Here is a 22838-nt window from a genome sequence, read left to right as displayed (position 1 = left end):
GATCAGGCAGCGATTATAGCGATTACGATTTGTGCTTACATGGGGCTCTGCGTTTTGTGCCACATCCACCGTCGTCAGCTGTGCTGTCTAAACCCTAATCTGTCCGCTATAACAAACAGCAGACGAGGGAGCAGGCGGCAAAGGGTAGGGAGGGAAGGCTTGGCCAGGGGCTGCTGTAGCAGGGGTTGTGGACAAATTGAAAAATGAAGAAGCAGAGTCCCCCCCCAACAAGCCCCGAGCTGTTGAATACTCAATTTACATTTTACTGAAGCAAGCCATTAATGTCAACATGAGTCTCTTTCTTTTCTTCTCCTTCCTTAATACGATCACCTTTTTTCTTCTCCTTCCTTAATACGATCACCTTTTTTCTTCTCCTTCCTTAATACGATCACCTTTTTTCTTTCTCCTTCCTTAATACGATCACCTTTTTTCTTCTCCTTCCTTAATACGATCACATTTTCTTCTCCTTCCTTAATACGATCACCTTTTTTCTTCTCCTTCCTTAATACGATCACCTTTTTTCTTCTCCTTCCTTAATACGATCACCTTTTTTCTTCTCCTTCCTTAATACGATCACCTTTTTTCTTCTCCTTCCTTAATACGATCACCTTTTTTCTTCTCCTTCCTTAATACGATCACCTTTTTTCTTCTCCTTCCTTAATACGATCACCTTTTTTCTTCTCCTTCCTTAATACGATCACCTTTTTTCTTTCTCCTTCCTTAATACGATCACCTGTTTTCTTTCTCCTTCCTTAATACGATCACCTGTTTTCTTTCTCCTTCCTTAATACGATCACCCTTTTTCTTTCTCCTTCCTTAATACGATCACCCTTTTTCTTTCTCCTTCCTTAATACGATCACCTTTTTTCTTTCTCCTTCCTTAATACGATCACCTTTTTTCTTTCTCCTTCCTTAATACGATCACCTTTTTTCTTTCTCCTTAATACGATCACCTTTTTTCTTTCTCCTTCCTTAATACGATCACCTTTTTTCTTTCTCCTTCCTTAATATGATCACCTTTTTTCTTTCTCCTTAATACGATCACCTTTTTTCTTTCTCCTTCCTTAATACGATCACCTTTTTTCTTTCTCCTTCCTTAATACGATCACCTTTTTTCTTTCTGTCCGTGTTCTGAGACGGAGTAAGTATGCGAGTGGTACTTTGCGCAGTCTGTCGAAAAGTGAAATAGTTTTTATCCCAATGTCAGACGGTTGACAAGACGACGACGAGCGTTTATTTCTTTATTTCCATGTTCTGCTGGACTGCTTACTGCAGATGCTGAATGTACTATATCTTTTTTTTTTGCTGCTTTTTCTGCAGTAATTTAGGATCTACTGCAATAACACGTCAAGTTTACAGCATACGCTGTACATCACATAGTCCATAGTAATTTGAACATTTTGAAATTCCATTCCATTAGACAAAACACCTTTGCATGTTAAGTGTTTGGAAGGTACATATTGATACTTTCCACATTTTGTTACGTTACAGCCTTATTCTTAAATTGATTTAAATAAAACAATTACCTCAGCAATCTACACACAATACCCCGTAATGAATCACTATAATTTATACATAGGTATTCAGACCCTTTGCTACATTGAGCTCAGATGCATCTTGTTTCCATTGATCATCCTTGAGATGTTTCTACAACTTGATTGGAGTCCACCTGTGGTAAATTCAATTGATTGGACATGATTTGGAAAGACACAGATCTGTCTATGTACGATCCCACAGTTGACAATGCATGCCAGAGCAAAAAACAAGGCATGGGGTCAAAGGATTGTGTCAGCACAGATCTGCAGCATTGAAGGTCCCCTAGAACACAATGGAAGAAGTTTGGAACCACTAACACACTTCCTAGAGCTGGCCGCCCGGCCATACAGAGCAATCGGGGGAGAAGGGCCTTGGTGAGGTAGGTGACCAAGAACCCAGACAGACCTCCAGAGTTCCTTTGTGGAGATGGGAGAACCTTCCAGAAGGACAACCGTCTCTGCAGCACTCCACCAATCAGGCCTTTGTTAGTGGCCAGATGGAAGCCACTCCTCAGTAAATGACAGCCCGCTTGAACCCGCTTGAAGACTCTCAGACCATGTGAAACAACAATCTCCAGTCTGATGAAACCAAGATTGAACTATTTGGCCTGAATGCCAAGCGTCTGGAGGAAACATGGCACCATCCCTACGATGACGCATGGTGGTGGCAGCAGCATCATGCCGTGGGGATGATTTTCAGCGGCAGGGACTGAGAGACTAGTCAGGATCGAGGGAAAGATCAACGGAGCAAAGTACAGAGCGATCCTTGATGAAAATCTGCTACAGAGCACTCAGGACCTCATACTCAGGGCGAAGGTTCACCTTCCAACAGGACAACGACCCTAAGCACACAGCTTAGACAATGCAGTAGTGGCTTCGGGGGAAGTCTCTGAATGTCCTTGAGTGGCCCAGCCAGAGCCCGGACATGACCCGATCGAACATCTCTGGAGAGACCTGACAGAGCTTGAGTGGATCTGCAGAGAAGAATGTGAGAAACTCCCTAAATACAGGTGTGCCAAGCTTGTAGCGTCATACCCAAGAAGACTCGATGCTGTAATCGCTGCCAAAGGTTATTGAGCTGATTAAAGGGTCTGAATGCTTATGTAGATGTGATGTTTCATTTTTAAAATATAATTTAGCAAATATTTCTGAACCTGTTTTTGCTTTATCATTATGCAGTATTGTGTGTAGATTGAGTAAAAAAACTATTTAATCAATTTTAGAATCAGGCTGTAATGTTACAAAATGTGGAATAAAGTTGAGGGGTCTGAATATTGTTCAAATAATACTCCTTAAAGCGGTGATTTGGCAGCATAAACAGTGTGCTGGCCTTGCTGTTTTTCAGAGGTGTACTTTTTCTATTTTGTTTTTTATTGTATCTTTTCTTTAGTTTATTTTTCTCAAGGGTGTGGATCAGTTTTAATATTGCAGATATATTGTTGTAATTGTTTTCATCATGTAATTGTCTGTGATTGAAAAATTAGAAGTTTTGAATCCGGTGTCGTTTTGCGTGTCTATTCATAAACCATGTGCCATGGAATCGGTACATCGAAAATCTCTTCCCAACTATTTTGCAATCTATATGGCACAGCTGTAAATTTTTTGTTCCTGACATGAAATTGGTATATCTCTTTATTTATCACATTTTTCTTTAACCATTTTTGGTCTGTAATGCAGGGCCGACACAGACTTTTCCCCCCTTCCACTTGCCTCTTCCATTTTTGTGGTAATGCTGCAATTAGTTGGTTGTAATTTTGGGTAGAGCAGACATTTCCATATGTCTGTGTTAGCTGCATGTGCGACAACTCCTCCAGTCCTATTTATGATTTAATTGATTTTTTTTTTTTTTTTAATCAATTAGTATATTTGAGTTTAACCACTATTTGTTGTTTTTTCAGGTGGAATAAACTGAAATTGCAACCAAATTTCTAAGGCTTGTTTAAAAAGCAACAATATTTTGGAGATTTTGTTTTCAAATAACCGAAAGTGAGCAGTTCTAATCTGAATAAAGGGAAAAAGGCCATTCTTGAACATGGGGTGAGACATTCTTAATAATTTACTAGAGAACCATTTTTCATTTAAGTATAACTTTTGTATGACGGATGCCTTTAGTGAGAAGTCTAATATTTAATCATTTCTGTCCTAGGAATTCATAGGTGTTCCTTATTAACCCCGCACCTATGGTTTGAAAGATGTGCGTATGACCACAAACTTTTCAAAGCATACCCCCAAGGTACAGATCTCGGATCAGCTTCCCCTCCCCCAATTACTTATTTAAATCAATCAACACCATGCGAATCCGTTGGTTCACCCTGCTAGTTCAAAGGTTCTGCGTCTGAGCCAAGAGTCTGAAACCCTGATTTATCCTCCTAATTGGTCATTGTGAAGTCGTAGTGCCAAGTGGGACTTGATGTGTTTAATTTTAACTAATTATTTAGTATTTTTTTTGGGGGGGGTTATTCATCTTTAGTACCATGTGCTTTGAGAAAGCCAGTTCACATGAGACCGAGGGATGTGTTCCAAATGACATCCTATTCCCTACATAGTACACTACTTTTGATCAGAGCTCTATTGACCCTGGTTTAAAGTAGTGCACTAAATAGGGCTATGGTCAAACATAGTGTTACAAATAGGGAATGGGGGGGGGCATTCCTGTTGCAACTTGATAGAGGTTAAGTTGCATGCTGTGTAGATGTGCCACAATGCCTTGTGGGAACTGGAATATTGGTCAAGACAGATGTAAAGGCAGGGATTAAATGTGCAACCCACATCGTGGAGTATTGTATATTTTAATCCACCCCAGAGGAAATGTATTACAAACCATGATGAAAGTTTTGGAAATGACATGACATTCAGTCAACATGTTTTAATCAAAAATAAACTCTTATGTGGAAGATGGTCTTGGCTTTGTATAATAGCCCTTCTGTAAAGAGAGCTCTCCTCTTTAAATATTCAGGGGGGTATATTTAAATCTATAAATCATGATAAACAGGAGAAATAACATGATTGCTTCTTCAAGTAAAATGTATTTACGATAATGTACTGTGTGTGTGTACATGTATGTTAACCGAAAGGTTGCAAGTTCAAATCCCTGAGCTGACAAGGTACAAATCTGTCGTTCTGCCCCTGAACAGGCAGTTAACCCACTGTTCCTAGGCCGTCATTGAAAATAAGAATTTGTTCTTAACTGACTTGCCTAGTTAAATAAAGGTTACATTTTTTTATGTTCACAAGTATATATATGTGTGTGTGTGTGTGTTTTTTGTGTACGCCTTTGTGTTCGAAGAGCTTACCCATAATACCTGTCCCAATTGACCTTGCCTTTCTAACTCCAGCTGACATCCAATCCCAACATCTACTCACCCCATCACCTCTGACAATTACAAGAGCACCCCATTCCTTGATAGTAAACTGAGAGAGAAACCTGCCTGGCGATAAGGAAGGCTTCTATAATTGTCTTCTTTCATTGGCCTGTACCTTATTTATTTGAGTGGCGTTTATAGCCTTTGAAATGAACTCTTCCTATGAACAAACGACCCTCCAGACATTTCTAACGGAGGCTCTCGCCCCTTAATCCGGGGTGAGTGAGTGACGGGGGGGGGGGGGGTCATGACCCCATAAAGCCTGGATGGGTGCTGAAGCTTTGGACCATATCTCATCAAGGGGCAAGGTTGTAAACGAGTCTTGCCTTCACTCTCGCCCCTTACTGGAGCGATTGATTAGTCCAGGGACAATCAATGTTAATTAAGGTGTGAGGGAACCTTTTAATTGTACTGCATGAATCATTGTGTCAGCTTGCGCCTTGACCTTCTTTGATTTACATTGTGAATGAATGGCTCCTCGTTGAGAAGTAAATACATTCTAGATATTGCCAGATGAACCTAGTAGATATCAGAAGATTTTGATATGAGTTTTAGATTTATGCATAGCTTGTCAAGGATGATGAAGAGGATTGACTCTCATGCATAGGGCACATAGTATATTGTGAATGGCTCTTGGTGACAAGTTATTGAATTTGAGATACTGCCAGATGAACCTAGTAGATTGAAGTGGAGATTTGGTAGTCAATGCGTTTTAGATATAGCCAGGTAAGGCGTGTAGATTTGGTAGTCAATAAGTTTTAGATGTAGCCAGGTAAGGCGTGTAGATTTGGTAGTCAATACGTTTTAGATGTAGCCAGGTAAGGCGTGTAGATTTGGTAGTCAATACGTTTTAGATGTAGCCAGGTAAGGCGTGTAGATTTGGTAGTCAATACGTTTTAGATGTAGCCAGGTAAGGCGTGTAGATTTGGTAGTCAATACATTTTAGATGTAGCCAGGTAAGGCGTGTAGATTTGGTAGTCAATACGTTTTAGATGTAGCCAGGTAAGGCGTGTAGATTTGGTAGTCAATACGTTTTAGATGTAGCCAGGTAAGGCGTGTAGATTTGGTAGTCAATACGTTTTAGATGTAGCCAGGGAAGGCGTGTAGATTTGGTAGTCAATACGTTTTAGATGTAGCCAGGGAAGGCGTGTAGATTTGGTAGTCAATACGTTTTAGATGTAGCCAGGGAAGGTGTGTACGTATGCGTTACACATATTTAATGCTCATAGATTTTGTTTGATTGTATGGTTTAAGAGATTTTTGCATAGCTTGTCAAGGGATGTTAAGCAGAGGTTCACGTGCGTAGGGTATGTGACTTGTAACTCCTCTAGCTGTGGCATTGACCTTTTATCTACTGATGTGCACAGATGATTTGATCATATCAATTAATACACTTTAATCCAATGAGTCCCTCCGTAACGCTGGTGCGTTTTGGACTAACTCTTTTTTTAAACACTGTTTGAGCTTAGGACTTCTGGGTTGTACCATTTGGATTCGTTGGATTTTGTCCGTAGATACCATTAGTCTGTGTAATTTACGTGGGCTGAGCTAGAGCGGTGTTCGTGAGACAAGGGCAGATCCCAAAAGGGCCCGGTAACGTCTATAGAGTCAATGGTTTGAGCACTAAGCTGAGACTCTATGATGCTCACAAGCTACACAAGAGTCGTGAGAACGTAAGGTGTTCTTGTCCATAGAAGATCATAGGAAATCCCAGGACAGCATCTATAATACTATAATATTGTAACGGCGTTCGTCTGTTGAATGAAGAGAGTCGGACCGAAGCGCAGCGTGTAGGTTACTCATGACTTTAATGAAAGATATGACGGTACATGAAATAACTGAAATACGAAAACAACAAACGAAACGTGAAACTAATTACAGCCTATCTGGTGAATACTACACAAAGACAGGAACAAACACCCACAAAATACAAAGCGAAAGTCAGGCTGCCTAAATACGGTTCCCAATCAGAGACAACGCGAAGCACCTGACTCTAATTGAGAATCGCCTCAGGCAGCCAAGCCTATACCACACCCCTAATCAGCCGCGATCCCAAATACTACAAACCCCAATACGAAACACAACATATAAACAAACCCATGTCACACCCTGGCCTACCCAAACATATAACAAAAACACAAAATACAATGACCAAGGCGTGACAAATATGCTCACGTAGTCGCTCTCGTAATGGAGAAAATCATGGTCAAGTGAGAATTTCTCAAAGTTGGGTTTTTATTCAGGAATTGCTGAAAAGGCCCTGTCCCAGGATGCCCGACCCTAACTGTGCTCATGGGCGGTCCTCTGATTTAGTTAAACTCAAAAGGGAATTGGAGTTTCCTTCATTAACCTCTCTGGGATAGACGGGACAGTCGCATCCCACTTGGCCAATTGCCAGGGAAAATGCAGAGCGCCAAATTCAAATAAAATGCGATAAAAATCAAACTTTCATTAAATCACACATGTAATATACCAAATTAAAGCTACACTCGATGTGAATCCATCCAAAATGTCAGATTTCAAACAGGCTTTTCGGGCGAAAGCATAAGATGCTATTATCTGATGATAGCACAACAGTTAACAAAGAGAGAGTTGCATATTTCAACCCTGCAGGCACCACACAAAACGCAGAAATAAAATATAAATCATGCCTTACCTTTGACAAGCTTCTTTTGTTGGCACTCCAATATGTCCCATAAACATCACAAATGGTCCTTTTGTTCGATTAATTCCATCAATATATATACAAAATGTCCATTTATTTGGCGCGTTTGATCAAGAAAAAACTGGTTCCAACCTGCGCAACGTCACTACAAAATATCTCAAAAGTTACCTGTAAACTTTGCCAAAACATTTCAAACTACTTTTGTAATACAACTTTAGGTATTTTTAAATGTTAATAATCGATCGAATTGTAGACAGGACAATCTGTTAAATACAGGAAGACAACAAACTAACGCTACTTTTCTAGTCATTCGCCTTCTCAAAAAGTCCACTCCAAATGACACGCATTCAAAATGGCCGTACTTCTTCATTACACAAAGGAATAACCTCAACCAATTTCTAAAGACTGGTGACATCCAGTGGAGGAACTACAAACAAGTCCCTTAGAAATCTAGTTTCCCAATGAAAACTCATTGAATAGACAGTGACCTCAAAGCAAAAAAATCTGAATGCTTTGTCCTTGGGGATTTGCCTGCTACATAAGTTATGTTATACTCACAGACATGATTCAAACAGTTTTAGAAACTTCAGAGTGTTTTCCATGCAAATCTACTAATACTATGCATATCTTATATTCTGGGGATGAGCAGCAGGAAGTTGAATTTGAGCACGCTATTTATCCAAAAGTGAAAATGCTGCCCCCTATCCCGAAGAAGTTTTAAACAGTCCAAAATCACATTACACAATTTTACAAACAGTATTCTCCTCACTCATTCATTTTATACAACAATTAGATGTAAACCTCAAATCTGAGGCTATTATATAAACAGCGTTATGGTGGCCGCACCGTCTCCCATTAGCTTCACCAAAATGTAACAAACGGACCAGTTCGTAGCTGGATTCTTCACCGATCTTTTATACCTTCTTTGGAACATAAATGTTGTTCAGACCTCAAGTTCCGTGAGGTGGAAGAAATTCCTTTGTTCTCTATGAAAATGCACTCTGTCTCTCTACTGTGGCCATGAGGAGATACTCTCTTCAAGGAATTTACGACCTCTCTGACCACAGCAGCCTAGTTGTAGGAGGCAGGGAGAGGGGGATGGGGCTTGCTGTATCCAAAGAGGGCAACTTCATGACAGAGCACTGACCTCAACCCCATCGAACACGTTTGGGATGAATTGGAACGCCGACTGCGAGCCAGGCCTAATCGCCCAACATCAGTGTCCGACCTCACTAATTCTCTTGTGGCTCAATGGAAGAAAGTCCCCGCAGCAATGTTTCAACATCAGTGGAAAGCCTTCCCAGAAGAGTGGAGGCTGTTATAACAGCAAAGGGGTGACCAACTCCATATTAATGCCCAAGATTTTGGAATGAGATATTCGACGAGTGGTGGACCTTAATGGATGGATCTGTTTATGTCAAATTGTTTGATGTTCTGCTTGTATCCCTGGTTGTCCTGAAAAGAAAATGGTAAAACCATTCAATGTGAGGCTAAATATAAGGTCTGGACAAGCAGATAAATGGTCAGATACTGTAAATGAAAAGTCATTTTTTTTTGCTGGGATCTGTGGACTGATGGGGTTTAGCATGTGATGGTACATTTTGTGCAGTAAGCGGTGTCATTACGCCTGGCGACATCATCGGGTGCATGTGGTGGTTGAGCTTTGATTGATGAATGCCAAAAGTAAAATGGCACACGTAAGACACTGCCAGCCAAGTAATTGTGTTGATAATGAAAGCCGAGGTGAAGGCTCTTTCGCGTCTGAGCCGATTTTGCACTCGGCCGACTGTTTCCTGTCCCCATCCGTCATACCCTGATTATCAGTCTGCACACAGTGCAAATTCATATCACGGCAGAGAAATCGACTACGTCCCAAATCGCACCCTATTTCCTACATAGTGCACTACTTTCAACCAGGGACCATATGCCTTTGGTCAAAAGTAGTGCACTATAAAGGGCATAGGGTGTCATTTGGATATTGACATTCTTTTAGCCTTATTCTTCTCGTCAAATGGATGATTCTACCATTGACAGCATGGCAATCAATGTCCACAGAACCCGCAAATGCATCGACCTCTTAATCTGAGCAGCGAAATGAAATGGGAATTCATTCTAGTTCATTAACCACATGCTAAATATTTATCATATTTGCCAATGTAGCAACATAATGATTGGGCACCTCTGGATATTGACTTTATGATTGTATTGTCAGTATTTCTGAATCCACAAACACACACTGTGAGGTTTTACACATGCTGTAAAACCATCATTTGGATCATCCTGGATGGTCAGTCCTCGCATCCATATGTCTGTCTATGAATTTGAGTGTGAACATTTCTCTTGCCCTGCTTTGTTGTTTGAATCCCAGGATGCCCCGTTAGTTAACCTGACCTTTCTCTTCCCTTTCAGATGTAATAATCGGACCCAGTGTGCTGTAGTGGCTGGACCAGATGTATTTCCTGACCCTTGCCCCGGAACCTATAAGTACCTAGAAGTCCAGTACGAATGTGTACCCTACAGTACGTATCTCTTCATTCTCTTGTGTTTCTCGAAGCAGTTCATCGCTTTATTCCATATTGCACGCTATTCCCTATATAGTGCACTTATAGGACTTTGGTCAGTAGTGCACTATAGAGAGAATAGTGTACCATTTGGGACAACGCCTGTGACATAGTACATGATGATTTCTGCATTGTAACATCCTTCTTCATCACGCTTAATTTTCATGTAACAGCAATGCCACTTCACTCTGTCATATGCTAAAATGTATGATTATGTCATTTAAGTAAATGTGGTCACTTGTTAAGGATGCAACAATAAGTAGGGGTCTGAAGTGCGGTAGCATGGGTGCTGGGAAATGTCAGTATCTGATTCCGATAACCTCTATTGTGCAGGACTATCGATTGTGCCCTCAATGTAATGTGAAAAATGAACGTTCAAATTCACTTTAGCGTGTCAAAATTATTACCTTTATTCCAAACCCTGGTCGATTTTTATCTCCGACAATGTCTGTGTGAATGTCTGATATATATTTTTCTCCTTCATCCAACTCATTTTGTATCTTCATGTATGAATAACACATTGTCAATGATAATCCAGCACATGCCATATTGGGCTTATAAGAAATGCATGTGATTAGATTTCTGATGTGCACTGTATTAATTGCTACGGGGATCTGGTATACAAGTGAGGCATTGGATTCAAGCGAGATGAAGATCGAATGTAGTATTATACTTCAAAGGGCTATCATCCATACATAACATGTCAATGTTGATGTCATTCTTATTCCACCTGGTCTTCCTTTTAACAGTGTTTTTAGACAGCTGACAAGACAGACTTCTCTGCCAGAAGAGGTCCTTTTTAATGATGGAACCACATAAATAGCCCTATTTGACGTTGAAAGATGTTTTGCAATTGGTCAATTGACTTGCTCACACACGTAAAATGAAAATATTACATCGGTCATCAACTGATCCTTTTCAGAGTATTCAGCCTCGCTTCTAAGCATTGAGAAGGGAGCTAACGGAACTGTCGGAGATATTACCAACTGTGTCCAAGTTAGTCCTTTAGCCTCAAAGGAAGTTTAGCTTTATTCGAAATGCAGTCAGGTTTTTAGCTGCCGTGTTCAATTCAATTCCAACAGAACTCGATTGTATCCGCTTAGCTTCTAGCTAGGCCATTTGTTTCACAAACACACGTCGTATATGGGATGAGAGACCTAGGCCTGAACCTTTTTAAGACCTTCAAAACCGCATGCCTTTCAGCCACAGTGGCATCATAGCATGACCGACGCACCCCAAAGGTATCCATGGGTGAACTGGAAATGGAAAAGGTTTGAAGTGTGAATGGAATACCCAGCGTGTAGACCGGGTTAAACAGACAAACAGGAAGAGAGGATGTGGTCACTGGAAGTGCACGGCCATTATCATACGACCTCCCACATTGTTTCGCTGACCTCGGAAGGAGAACGTTTTTTTTTGCTGTGAAAGCCTGTGGTACCGAATGTGTCAAAAGCTAACCACATGGGATTTAGAAGCTATTGTAATTTGGAATGAACTGGATGTGTCAGTTAAAGACAATTATATTTGCTGCCATCCGGCTTTGTGCCTTTGGAGAATGGATGGTATCATGCTGCATTTCAAATGAAACAAATGTCACATATCAGATGTTATTTCATTTCGCGGTGCTTTTATCTACGTTTTCTATATTCAAAAATCTGAGGAGATTATGCAATGAAAAGGCAGCCTGTCAGAAACTATATATTGGATTTTTAAAAAAGCTCTAATTTCCATGGTGGTGGTTCTTATCGTAAGATTATCCACCATACAGTACTTGGATATATTTGAGCCACAACCCATTTGTTCAGTGGTAGCATTGGACTCAACAGTCCACATCAAATAATGGATCTTCTTCCCTGATGGTGAATTCAGACACATCCTACAGTAAGCATCCCTCTCTTTTCTTAGAATCAGTGTTTTGTTTTGTATTAAACACTGGTGATTACAACCACCTCCCCAGCATCACAATTGCAACTCCATTTCAGAATCCATCAATACATTCCTATAACAGCTCCAGTACTGCAATACTGATGTGAGCACTTCTCAAGACACTGAGAAGACATAGAGGGCTAATAGCTAGGATGGCCAAAAGTACTGACTTGTTTGTGATTTTACGTATTGCCAGTTAAATGAGTAACATGTTAGGAAAAAGAGTGGATTTGAGATGAGGCAATTATGGTCAGATAGATGGTATAAGGAGGAATGTGTGGTAAACCAGCCCTCCACACCCAACCCTTCTCCAGAACCATATCCCCTCACCCAACCCCATCTCCAGCCTATCACCAGACAGACTGACTGAGAGACTAATAAGAGGACCAGCCACCCATGGTGTGAATTCTCCTTCAGCCAAAAAATCTCCACAGTATATCCCACTGACAAGTTCTCTCTCTTGTTCTCTCTCTTGTTCTTTCTCTCTCGTGTTCTTTCGCACTCTGCCTATATCTCTCTATTCCTGTGGAAGATGTTTTCATCAGTATTCCGGTGCTGAAAGCAGGCACTGTCAGAATAAGTTACAGCTCCTCTCTCCATCTTCCATGAGCAGAGGAGAAGGGCTCCATCAGACCCACACCTGCAATAGTAGTGAATGAGACGCTTCACTCTGAGAGAGCTTCACTCTGAACCCATATGATATCGTTTTGATTAATTGGTGATTTCAATTCACACCATGAATTGTAATGGCGGTTATTCTGGGAGCTAGCCACACCTGTGTTTGCCTGTGATTTGGAGAGATGCAGACCAATAGTCGGAATTATAATTCGAGATAAAAGAGCTTCCTTTTTCTAGTCGGTCCAAGACGACAAGACGGTGCTGAGTCGAAGGCAATCATACTGGCGCAGAGCCCATGCGTGTCATGATGACAGAGTAATTTGGAGAAACCAACTCTACTTTTATACCGCTTCTCGTCGGTAAACAACTACTTTCTGATATTGCCACGTTGCCAATGATATAAGCCGTCTTTATGTTCGCGTCAGCATGAACTTGTGTTTCCTCCAACGCGAGAACACTCACTTACCTCCCCTGTGCTTCCCTTGTTTAGACGTGCTCTGCCATGCAGTTTGTGGATTACTACGGCTACCCTTTTGGAATGAGTGATGCGCCCGTCGTCCTGTTGTGGTGATGACCTATAACCTTGACTCTCAGGCCCTGTTTGAATACTCTTAAAAACGCCTCGCGTCCTTCAACCCTTCCTTGAAATCATCACTGATATAACGTGCATGGGGTTGATCAGTGCAAGCGTGTCACCGCATTGCTTTCACCAATCACACATTGTGTCAAATCAGTGGTTTTCTCAAGGACGGAGGAAGGGAGGATACACTTTAAGAGTATTCAAACCGGGCCCTTGATTCAAATTCTCTCATGTTTCCAGAAAGGCTCCGCTCCCGCCAGTCCCGTCCCTCGCTTATATCAAAATGTTTGTTCTTTAACGAGCAGGTCCCAACCCAATCTTTTAGAGGTCAACTCTGTTTCTCAGTAGCCCTCTGACCCCACTCTTTCATAACTTTAATGAATCCATATAGTCATAACACCTCGGAGTGCTCCTTAGTTCCCCGCAGGGTCATGAAAGAAAACGTATCCCCCTGTTGAAAAGGCGGCAGTTTCCCTTGTGGAATGTTTGGCCGAACACCAAACTCCCTTTGGAGGAAAAAGAGGGGGTTGCAACCTGGCATCGGGCTTTCCCAACTCCCTCCCTCCTCTATGACTAATTAGATGACGAATGTACTGACCTTGATTTCTGCCGATAAATCCCGATACGAGGTAAAACCGGGGCTTTCCTGTTCTTGCACGCTATTAAATACATTGTAAAAAATAAAATAAAAACACAATGCACAGCGGGATCCCGCCAGCTCCGAAAACGGCTTGTGTGCACGAGCTAAGCCAAGATGTATAATCGTGTAATCACGACCTTTTTGAGTTGGCTGAAATGAGGCAGTCAGTCCTCAGCTATACGTCGGGGCGCACGGCCACGTACTTTTGCCCGACAATAAGCCATTTTTATTTATTTATTTATGCTTCTAATTATTTCCGCATGGACGAGCAATCAATCCTTAATAAGCAGAAACTGGTTCAGCGGCCTAACCGAATCAAGCAACTGATTATTTTTGGCACAACACTCAGCACCTGCCTGGTGCTGAGACGGCAGATAGAAATGTGAAATCAATACGGCGAGTAGGTGTCGTTTACAATGCCGCCCCCACAAAATGTGGTGTCATTACGGGCGACATTACGCCACGGTCACACCTTTCGTAAACAGCACCTGTGTGAACGGACTGTTTGGCTGACCAGGCACTTTGTAAGAGTCAGCCGGGCTCCCTGAGGCCTGTAGCGAGATTGATTTAATATCTGATTTGAGATGAAAAATGATGACATGAAAACGTAAAGTCTTGGCTAAATGCTTAAGAGGAAAAGACAAATTGTCTGTGTCAGTGTAACCTTCTGTCATTCACACCGCAAGTAATGGCATCAATATCTAGCCTATGATGTATAATTGCATATGTATTCATCTTTATCAGATAAACAGTATATAACTAACTCAGTCAGTCATTTTGTCGTCGGTTGTATATAAGGCATTCACACAGCAGGCACCAGCATTAGCCTACAGTGAGCCTACAGGGAGTCTTGTCACCTGAATGACTATATCTACCTATCCTAATGTGTGAAAGGGGGATTGCAGTGCTATCATATCGTTTGGTGGCAGCTGACCACCCTGCAACTGGGGAAAGCTTATGATGATGATGATGATGATGATTGTGTGTGTGTGTGTGTGTGTGTGTGTGTGTGTGTGTGTGTGTGTGTGTGTGTGTGTGTGTGTGTGTGTGTGTGTGTGTGTGTGTGTGTGTGTGTGTGTGTGTGTGTGTGTGTGTGTGTGTGTGTGTGTGTGTGTGTGTGTAAATATAAGGGGGAATTAAAATCAATGACTTGTATCTTGAATGTCACAGTCATTGGTTTGAACACTGACAAACTGATTATGTCCATGGTTAGGCTCCCAGATCCGTAGGCTCCCAGATCCACAGTCATTGTGTTTTGTAATTAAATAATCGCATGGTTGCTAATTGATTAAAGAGAATTCCAAATGTTCAACATCAAATTGATCCTCTCTAGAACCACGTGAAAATGGTGCGTTTATGTTTTGTAGTCAAATAGATGGATGCGTTTTTTTCCAATGACATCATCCAGAGAGACTGATGACGTCGTCTGTGTGCATCGTGTGATTTTTAACCAACTGTGAGCAGGCGAAGGCTACTTGCTAAGAGGAATACATACTAATACAGTGTTGAATGCACTGACTTCTCACTTCAACAAGGACACCGTGTGTAACTTAGTTATCATAGAGGATACATGGAAAGGCGAGGGAAATAAGAAGACATTAATGCATGTATTTTCCTGCATTGTTCCAGTAGTGGGTCGGTAATTGCCCAGGAAGGGTGTGATTACCAATGTGGATAAATGGAGGTGTTAGAGGTGAATCTGGGCATGTGGAAAAATGCTTTCCCCCCACTAATAGCCATGTAATTTATCAGGTCCTCGTTCTGGCCTCTATCTTTTGGTCCTTCGTGGGCAGAAACACAGGCACACGCGTATGCATGCAGGCACGCGCGCACACACATTTTTTAAATGGGTGGTAAGTTCAAAGAAAAGAGAGACCCGCACGCACACAAGGGATGCTTAGTGCCAGGGCTATCACTCTGATTGGCCTCATTGGGGTCTCTCTCTGCGATATCGCCCTGCTAATCCGAGTTCCTACAGTGTGACTGGTGTAATGAAGCTCCCTCTTTCTTCTGTGTTCTCTCACCAAACACTCTTTATCGCCAGGCTAAAAGCTTTCTTATTTCCCCTCTGCCTGCTTTCACTTTCCTGCTTCCCTTCTGTAATTTCAAGTTTCTGGAATCAAGGCATGTTCAGGAAGTGAAATTAAGTTATTTCTACTCCAATTCCGGTCCATGTTCCTAAAAATGTATTTAATCTTTATTTATTTTGCTTGTGTTATTTTCCCCTCTATCGGTCTGTCTGCTGCCTCTCCCTGGTGTATGACTGGTTGGCTGTGCGCCAAGTCTTTGCACCTGTCTCTCTCTCACACACACACACACACACACACACACACACACACACACACACACACACACACACACACACACACACACACACACACACACACACACACACACACACACACACACATACACACACACACACTTGAAAACACACGCACGCACACGCACACGCACACGCACACGCACACGCACACGCACACGCACACGCACACGCACACGCACACGCACACACACACGCACTTGAAAACACACACACACACACACACACGCACTTGAAAACACACACACACACACACACACACTTGAAAACACACACACACACACACACACACGCACTTGAAAACACACGCACACACACACACACACACACACACACACACACACACACACACACACACACACACACACACACACACACACACACACACACACACACACACACACACACACACACACACACACACACACACACGCTTGAAAACACACACACACACACACACACACACACACACACACGCACTTGAAAACACACACACACACACACACACACACACACACACACACACACACACACACACACACACACACACACACACACACTGGCGGCTTCCTGCACTGTCAAGGTTATGCGAGAGCACAGCTACTGCTCCCAGGGAGGGAGAGCAATAGAGGAGAAAAGTAGAGGGAGAGGAGAGGAGAGGAGGGAAGGAGGGAGAGGGAGGGAGAAATAGGGGACAGAGGAGAAATGAGACAGAGGAGTATACAAGAGGGACAGGGGTGGAAGGAGGCTGAGGGACAGGGGCGGAAGGAGTCAGAGGGTCAGGGGCTAAAGGAGTCAGAGGGTCAGGGGCTAAAGGAGTCAGAGGGTCAGGGGCTAAAGGAGTCAGAGGGTTAGGGGCGGAAGGAGGCTGAGGGACAGGGGCGAAAGGAGGCACAGGAGGCAGAGACTTAGACCGAGCAATTGTACCCGTGACCCAACCCCCCCCCCGCCCCTCAAGGAAAAATAATAGAAATTGTATACGTGACCCCCCCCAGGCACATGCTATTCAAAGCCCTCTAATTTGTGTCATTAATTAAGATGTGGGAGTCTAGTCACTGTGCCCTCCTAGGTTCAGAGAACAGGAAGAAAGGAGGGGAAGAAAGAGGGTGAAAAATGACCAAAATGGCCTCCGCTCAGCCATGAATCTCTATTAGCGCCTAATGATACCATTCTGCCACCTCGTCGCTTTAATGATGAAATTGTGAAATGTTAATTATTTAAATGCAGATCCATACAGCTGTCGTTCACGTGGGCAGGGCTATCGAGGGCTTAAGAGGGTTACAAGGTCACTAAAGGCCTTTAGCATTATGCAGAAGCCATTATTATTTTCTAATTCTAACATAACTACCGGTCAAAACTTTTGTAACAGCTACTCATTCAAATGTTTTTCTTTATTTTTACTATTTATTACATTGTAGAATAATAGTGAAGACATCAAAACTATGAAATAACACATGGAATCCATGTTGTAACCAAAAAAGTGTTAAACGAATCAAAATACATTTTATATTTGAGATTCTTCAAATAGTTACCTTTGACCGTGATGACAGCTTCGCCAATCAGTTGTGTTGTGACAAGGTAATGGGAGGTATACAGAAGATTGCCCTATTTGGTAAAAGACCAAGTCCATATTATGGCAAGAACAGGTCAAATAAGCAAATAGAGATGACAGGACCATCGTTACTTTAAGACATGAAGGTCCGTCAATATGGAACATTTCAAGAACTTGTTTCTCCATGTGCAGTCGCAAAAACCTTCAAGCGCTATGATGAACCTGGCTCTCATGAGGACCGCCACAGAAATGGAAGCACCAGAGTTACCCCTTCTGCAGAGGATAAGTTTATTAGAGTTACCAGCCTCAGAAATTGCAGCCCAAAGAAATGCTTCAGAGTTCAAGTAACCGACACATCTCAACATCAACTGTTCAGAGGAGACTGTGTGAATCAGGCCTGCATGGTGGAATTGCTGCAAAGAAAACATTACCATAGGACTCCAATAATAAGAAGAGACTTGCTTGGACCAAGAAACACGAGCAATGGACATTAGACCAGTGGAAATGTGTCCTTTGGTCTAGAGTCCAAATTGGAGATTTTTGGTTCCAACTGCCATGTCCTTGTGAGACGCGGTGTGGGTGAACGGATCTCATGTGTATTTCCCACCATAAAGCATGGAGGAGGTGGTGTTATGGTGTTGGGTTGCTTTGCTGGTTACACTTTCTATGATTTATTTAGGACACTTAACCAGCCTGGCTACCACAGCATTCTGCAGCAATACACCACCCCATCTGGTTTGGGCTTATCATTTGTTTTTCAACGGGACAATGACCCAACACACCTCCAGGCTGTGTGAGAAGGATACCAAGATGGATAGTGATGGAGTGCTGCATCAGATGACCTGGCGCCCACAATCCCCAACCTCAACCAAATTGAGATGGTTTAGGATGAGTCGGACCGCAGATTGAAGGAAAAGCAGCCAACAAGTGCATATGTGAGAACTCCTTCAAGACTGTTGTAAAAGCATTCCTCATGAAGCTGGTTGTAAGAATGCCAAGCTGTCATCAAGGCAAAGGGTGGCTATTTGAAGAATCTCAAATATAAAATTTATTTAGACATTTTTTTCTCACACTTTTTGTTATTTCATATATTTGATGTCTTCACTATTATTCCACATTGTAGAAAATATAGTAAAAATAAAGAACCCTTGAATGAGTAGGCGCTCTAAAACTTTTGACCAGTAGTGTACGTGTATTAAATACTCATTGATTATAGTTATTGTCATGTTTTTTTCTGTGACACTTTTTAGGGGATTTTGAAAAACGTGTTACGAATAAATTGTATTATTATTATTTAGGACGGAGGGGGCATGACTCAACATTAAATGAATATGCGGTTTTTAATTTGCAATGTCATATAGCATTAAAATTGTCCATATTGATGGAAATCACTAAATGCCTCTACATAAAAAGTGACATTCTCTTTTAAGATATTAACGTCATTTTCCTAATAAGAATGCATAGGGTGTCCAAGCGGCTTATTTGATTTGATAGGGCAACTTGACCAATTAGATTCACTTGAGACTATGTGCCCTTTTGACGGGTCTGCGTTTTGCATGGTGAATTACTTGGTGTTGAATTCCTATCTGCTGCCAACACATGGCAGTGCAGTTACAACTGTGTTGAATATTAGACATCATAGTCAGTGGTAGATTATGATCTTACACATTAGAATGAAACTAAAGGTATCGTCACCTTTGTCACCATCTTCTCCATCACAGCCATCAACACATGACACTATGTCTCCCATATATATTTACAGGAATAACAACTAGGAATCTATTTCTGGGATAATTCTATACGACCTCTGCTTCAGCAGATAGCAGGAAAGACCTTGCTGTTTGTGCCCTTGGCCAAATATGAAAATAGACAATGAATATATCTACTCTGGTGCAGCAGAGGCTGTGTTTGGCCTGGAAGCCATTTTACATTCACTCCACTGTGCCGGAAGGTCATACGTTGTATCGCTGAAGACTTCTGCTCCCGTTCTACGTCGTAGCTGTTGTCGATCCAACGCTAGTAGGGTTCATAGGGGTTAGTCCTCTTCGTGACCAAGATAAATGTACTGCTAAAAGGAGTTGAAGTGACATTTGTGTATGATACTCTCTCTGAACTGTCTAAATGCATTGCTATCCATGGCATATCAGTCTGATTTGGAGAGGATATATCCATAAACCATTCTGCTTTGAGAAGATCGCTTGGCTGTGCGAGTCCACTTAGCACACTCTCTTTTACATTGTCTTCTGTTTCTTTCCCTCTGCACTTCTCTTGGAGAGGGGAAGGGAGAGCGGGAGGACAAGAGAGTAGAGTGCATTTTAATGCCTCGATGACAACCCTGACCAAAATCGTATTAAGGTCACAATGGGGGTAGGCGCCTTTTCATATGAATCAATTCTCCCGTCTCTCCATATTCCCGCCTTCATTCCATTCTTTTATCTTAGTGCCACTGAACTTAGATATTCCGGCTACGTCGCTAGTATCCCAACCACGCAGCCGCGAGATAAATCATCTCAAACAGCCCGAGAGATTTCATGTTTGACCTTGGGGACGTACACAGAAGACTCCGCCCTGACGAGCGATGACAGGAAACATGGGTAACGTGTATCCACGGGACGTGGCTGCGTATTGCGACGAGGATCCCCGGCGTGTCCCGCTGCTACTTGTTCGCCCGTCGCTTCGCCATCCCGCTTCGCCATCTCTTAAAGCGCTAACGGGCTTTGTTATAGACCGTTACCCTACCTCGCAACCGCTAGCGATCACTCAAACAAATACAGTAACACCCTGCCTTTATGTTGTGTGGTAGCTAATGGTCTGGTGGAAGATTTAGAGTTTAATGTGAGAGGTTGACATTGTCTGTTTACCTAGATTTAGTTCGTAATGTGTGTTGTTAAATGATCATTGTTTGAGATCAACTACATTGCTGTCAGACTGCACAGAATCACTGATCTGGAAATCACCTTGCACCCCAAACTACTCATTTTCGATGGAGATTCTCCGTTGAGCATGCTGGAACATCTGGGGAAACGAGCCCTCAATAATCAAGATGAGTTCTCGCCTTTGCTCCGACTGATTCCCTCAAACACGCTGTGTTTGTGTTCTGTGTGCTCGTCCATTCCCAGTTTCAAGCTGTGGTCATCATTGATATACTGTAGCTGAAATATGGCTGAATTGATCATTCCTATGCTTCGTGAAGATCAAGACGAAACAACAAGGGATCAGAATATATTGAGTTGCCATATCAACAGTCCGTGGTCAGGCACAGTATGAGTCTTTTTGAAAACAGAATGAAATCTTCTCTCTCAATCGCGCCCCCCCCTCTCTCTTCCCCTTTTGTTCTTGTTCTTCAATGTATCTCTGTGCCTTTCTCTCTTCCTCAATATCCAGTTTTGACTCTTCTTTCTTTCTATGCTTCACTCTCTTCCTCTCCTTCCCTCTCTCCATTTTTATTAATTTATTTCTAACTCTCTCTGTGCCTCACTCATCTCTCCCCCTTTCATTTCCCTCACTCTGTGCCCCGCCCCCTCTCTCTCTTCCCCTCAGTTTTGAGGAGGAACTGCCCTGCTAACTGGGGTTAATTTGGTTTTATTAGATCTAGCATTAGGGGAGGGGAGCAGTCCCATGGGGGCAGATGCCTGTCCTGCCGTTAACCCCACCAGGGAACCAACCTCTTGTAGACTAGAACCTTATGGAGTATTTATTTAAGTTGATTTATTTAACCTTTATTTAACTTGGCAGGTCAATTAAGAACAAATTCTTATTTACAGTGACGGCCTACCAAAAGGCCTCCTGCGGGGATGGGGGCGGGGATTAAAAATAAATGAAATAAAAAATATAGGACAAAACACGCATCATGACAAGAGAGACACCACACCACTACACAAAGAAAGACTTAAGACAACAACATAGCATGGCAGCAACACATGAAAACACAGCATGGTAGCAACACAACATAGCAGCAGCACAACATGGAAGCAGCACAAAACAGGGTACAAAAATAGTTGGGCACAGACAACAGCACAAAGGGCAAGAAAGTAGAGACAAGAATACATCACGCAAAGCAGCCACAACTGTCAGTAATAGTATTCATGATTGAGTCTTTGAATGAAGAGATTGAGATAAAACTGTCCAGTTTGAGTGTTTTGTTGCAGCTCGTTCCAGTCGCTAGCTGCAGCGAACTGAAATGTCGAGCGACCCAGGGATGTGTGTGCTTTGGGGACCTTTAGCAGATTGTGACTGGCAGAACGGGTGTTGTATGTGGAGGATGACGGCTGCAGTAGATATCTCAGATAGGGGGGAGTGAGGCCTAAGAGGGTGTAGGGTGAAGTTGCCCCTAAACTTTACTTTATTACTTTTATTTTTTACAGAAACGGTGCACGTTAATCAACATTTTGGAAAATGTCGGTTTTAGCCAGCCGGCTCATTTTGGACCGCAGTCCCTTATTACACTCACTAATGTTTAAAGTTAGAACTGGGGGAGGAGAAGCTGATCCAAGATCTTTACCTCGTGGAAACTTTGAAGCACAGACCACAGGGACTTACAGCAAATACATGTCTAGTTAATCATGTAGTTTTTAAGTGCAACAATTGCTGCAATCATTTAGCTACATACGGTATTTATATTACATTTTGACTTGCTCGCTCGTCTTAGACCAGCAAACAAGCCCTTCTATTCCAGCATACACTGACTAGAGGCATCTACAACAATGATTATTGAATAAAGTTCAAATTCAAACCGTACAGTAATATTACAGGCTTTGACACACGCGGCTGGCGAACAGGGCTTTACATGCCACTACGTTAAAGTCCCCGCCACTCCTCACCAGAAGACCATACAATTAGTGTATACAATGAGGAGGTTGAATAGCAGCATGAATCCATACGTAACACAAGTGAATCATACAAAAACATAGACATGGTTGGTCTGTCTGTCGGGCTTCCCTAGCATAGATAGGCACAGGTTTGCAGTTGTTTGCTGTCGTTTTGATTGATTCAACAATTACTCGTGATGGTTGTCGACAGTTTCGCATCTGCAAAGGGAATTTGCCATAAGAACAAATGATTTCATTTGCGTCCCTT

At 42.3% G+C, this 22838-nt stretch overlaps 1 protein-coding gene across 18 annotated transcripts in view; it reads left to right on the top strand.

Annotated features, from left to right (window-relative positions):
* adgrl3.1 (adhesion G protein-coupled receptor L3.1) overlaps window positions 1–22838 on the top strand; it is a 329225-nt gene that overhangs the window by 144414 nt on the left and 161973 nt on the right. For all 18 annotated transcript variants that reach the window (XM_046328067.1, XM_046328082.1, XM_046328081.1 and 15 more), the window contains exon 5: window positions 9972–10081. In XM_046328067.1, coding sequence (XP_046184023.1) covers window positions 9972–10081 — 110 coding nt within the window. The remainder of the gene's footprint in view (window positions 1–9971; window positions 10082–22838) is intronic.

This window comes from Oncorhynchus gorbuscha, linkage group LG25 (genome assembly GCF_021184085.1).
Source record: "Oncorhynchus gorbuscha isolate QuinsamMale2020 ecotype Even-year linkage group LG25, OgorEven_v1.0, whole genome shotgun sequence".
Taxonomy (NCBI): domain Eukaryota; kingdom Metazoa; phylum Chordata; class Actinopteri; order Salmoniformes; family Salmonidae; genus Oncorhynchus; species Oncorhynchus gorbuscha.
Note: the sequence above shows the minus strand (reverse complement) of the source record. Positions and strands in the feature narration are given on the sequence as shown.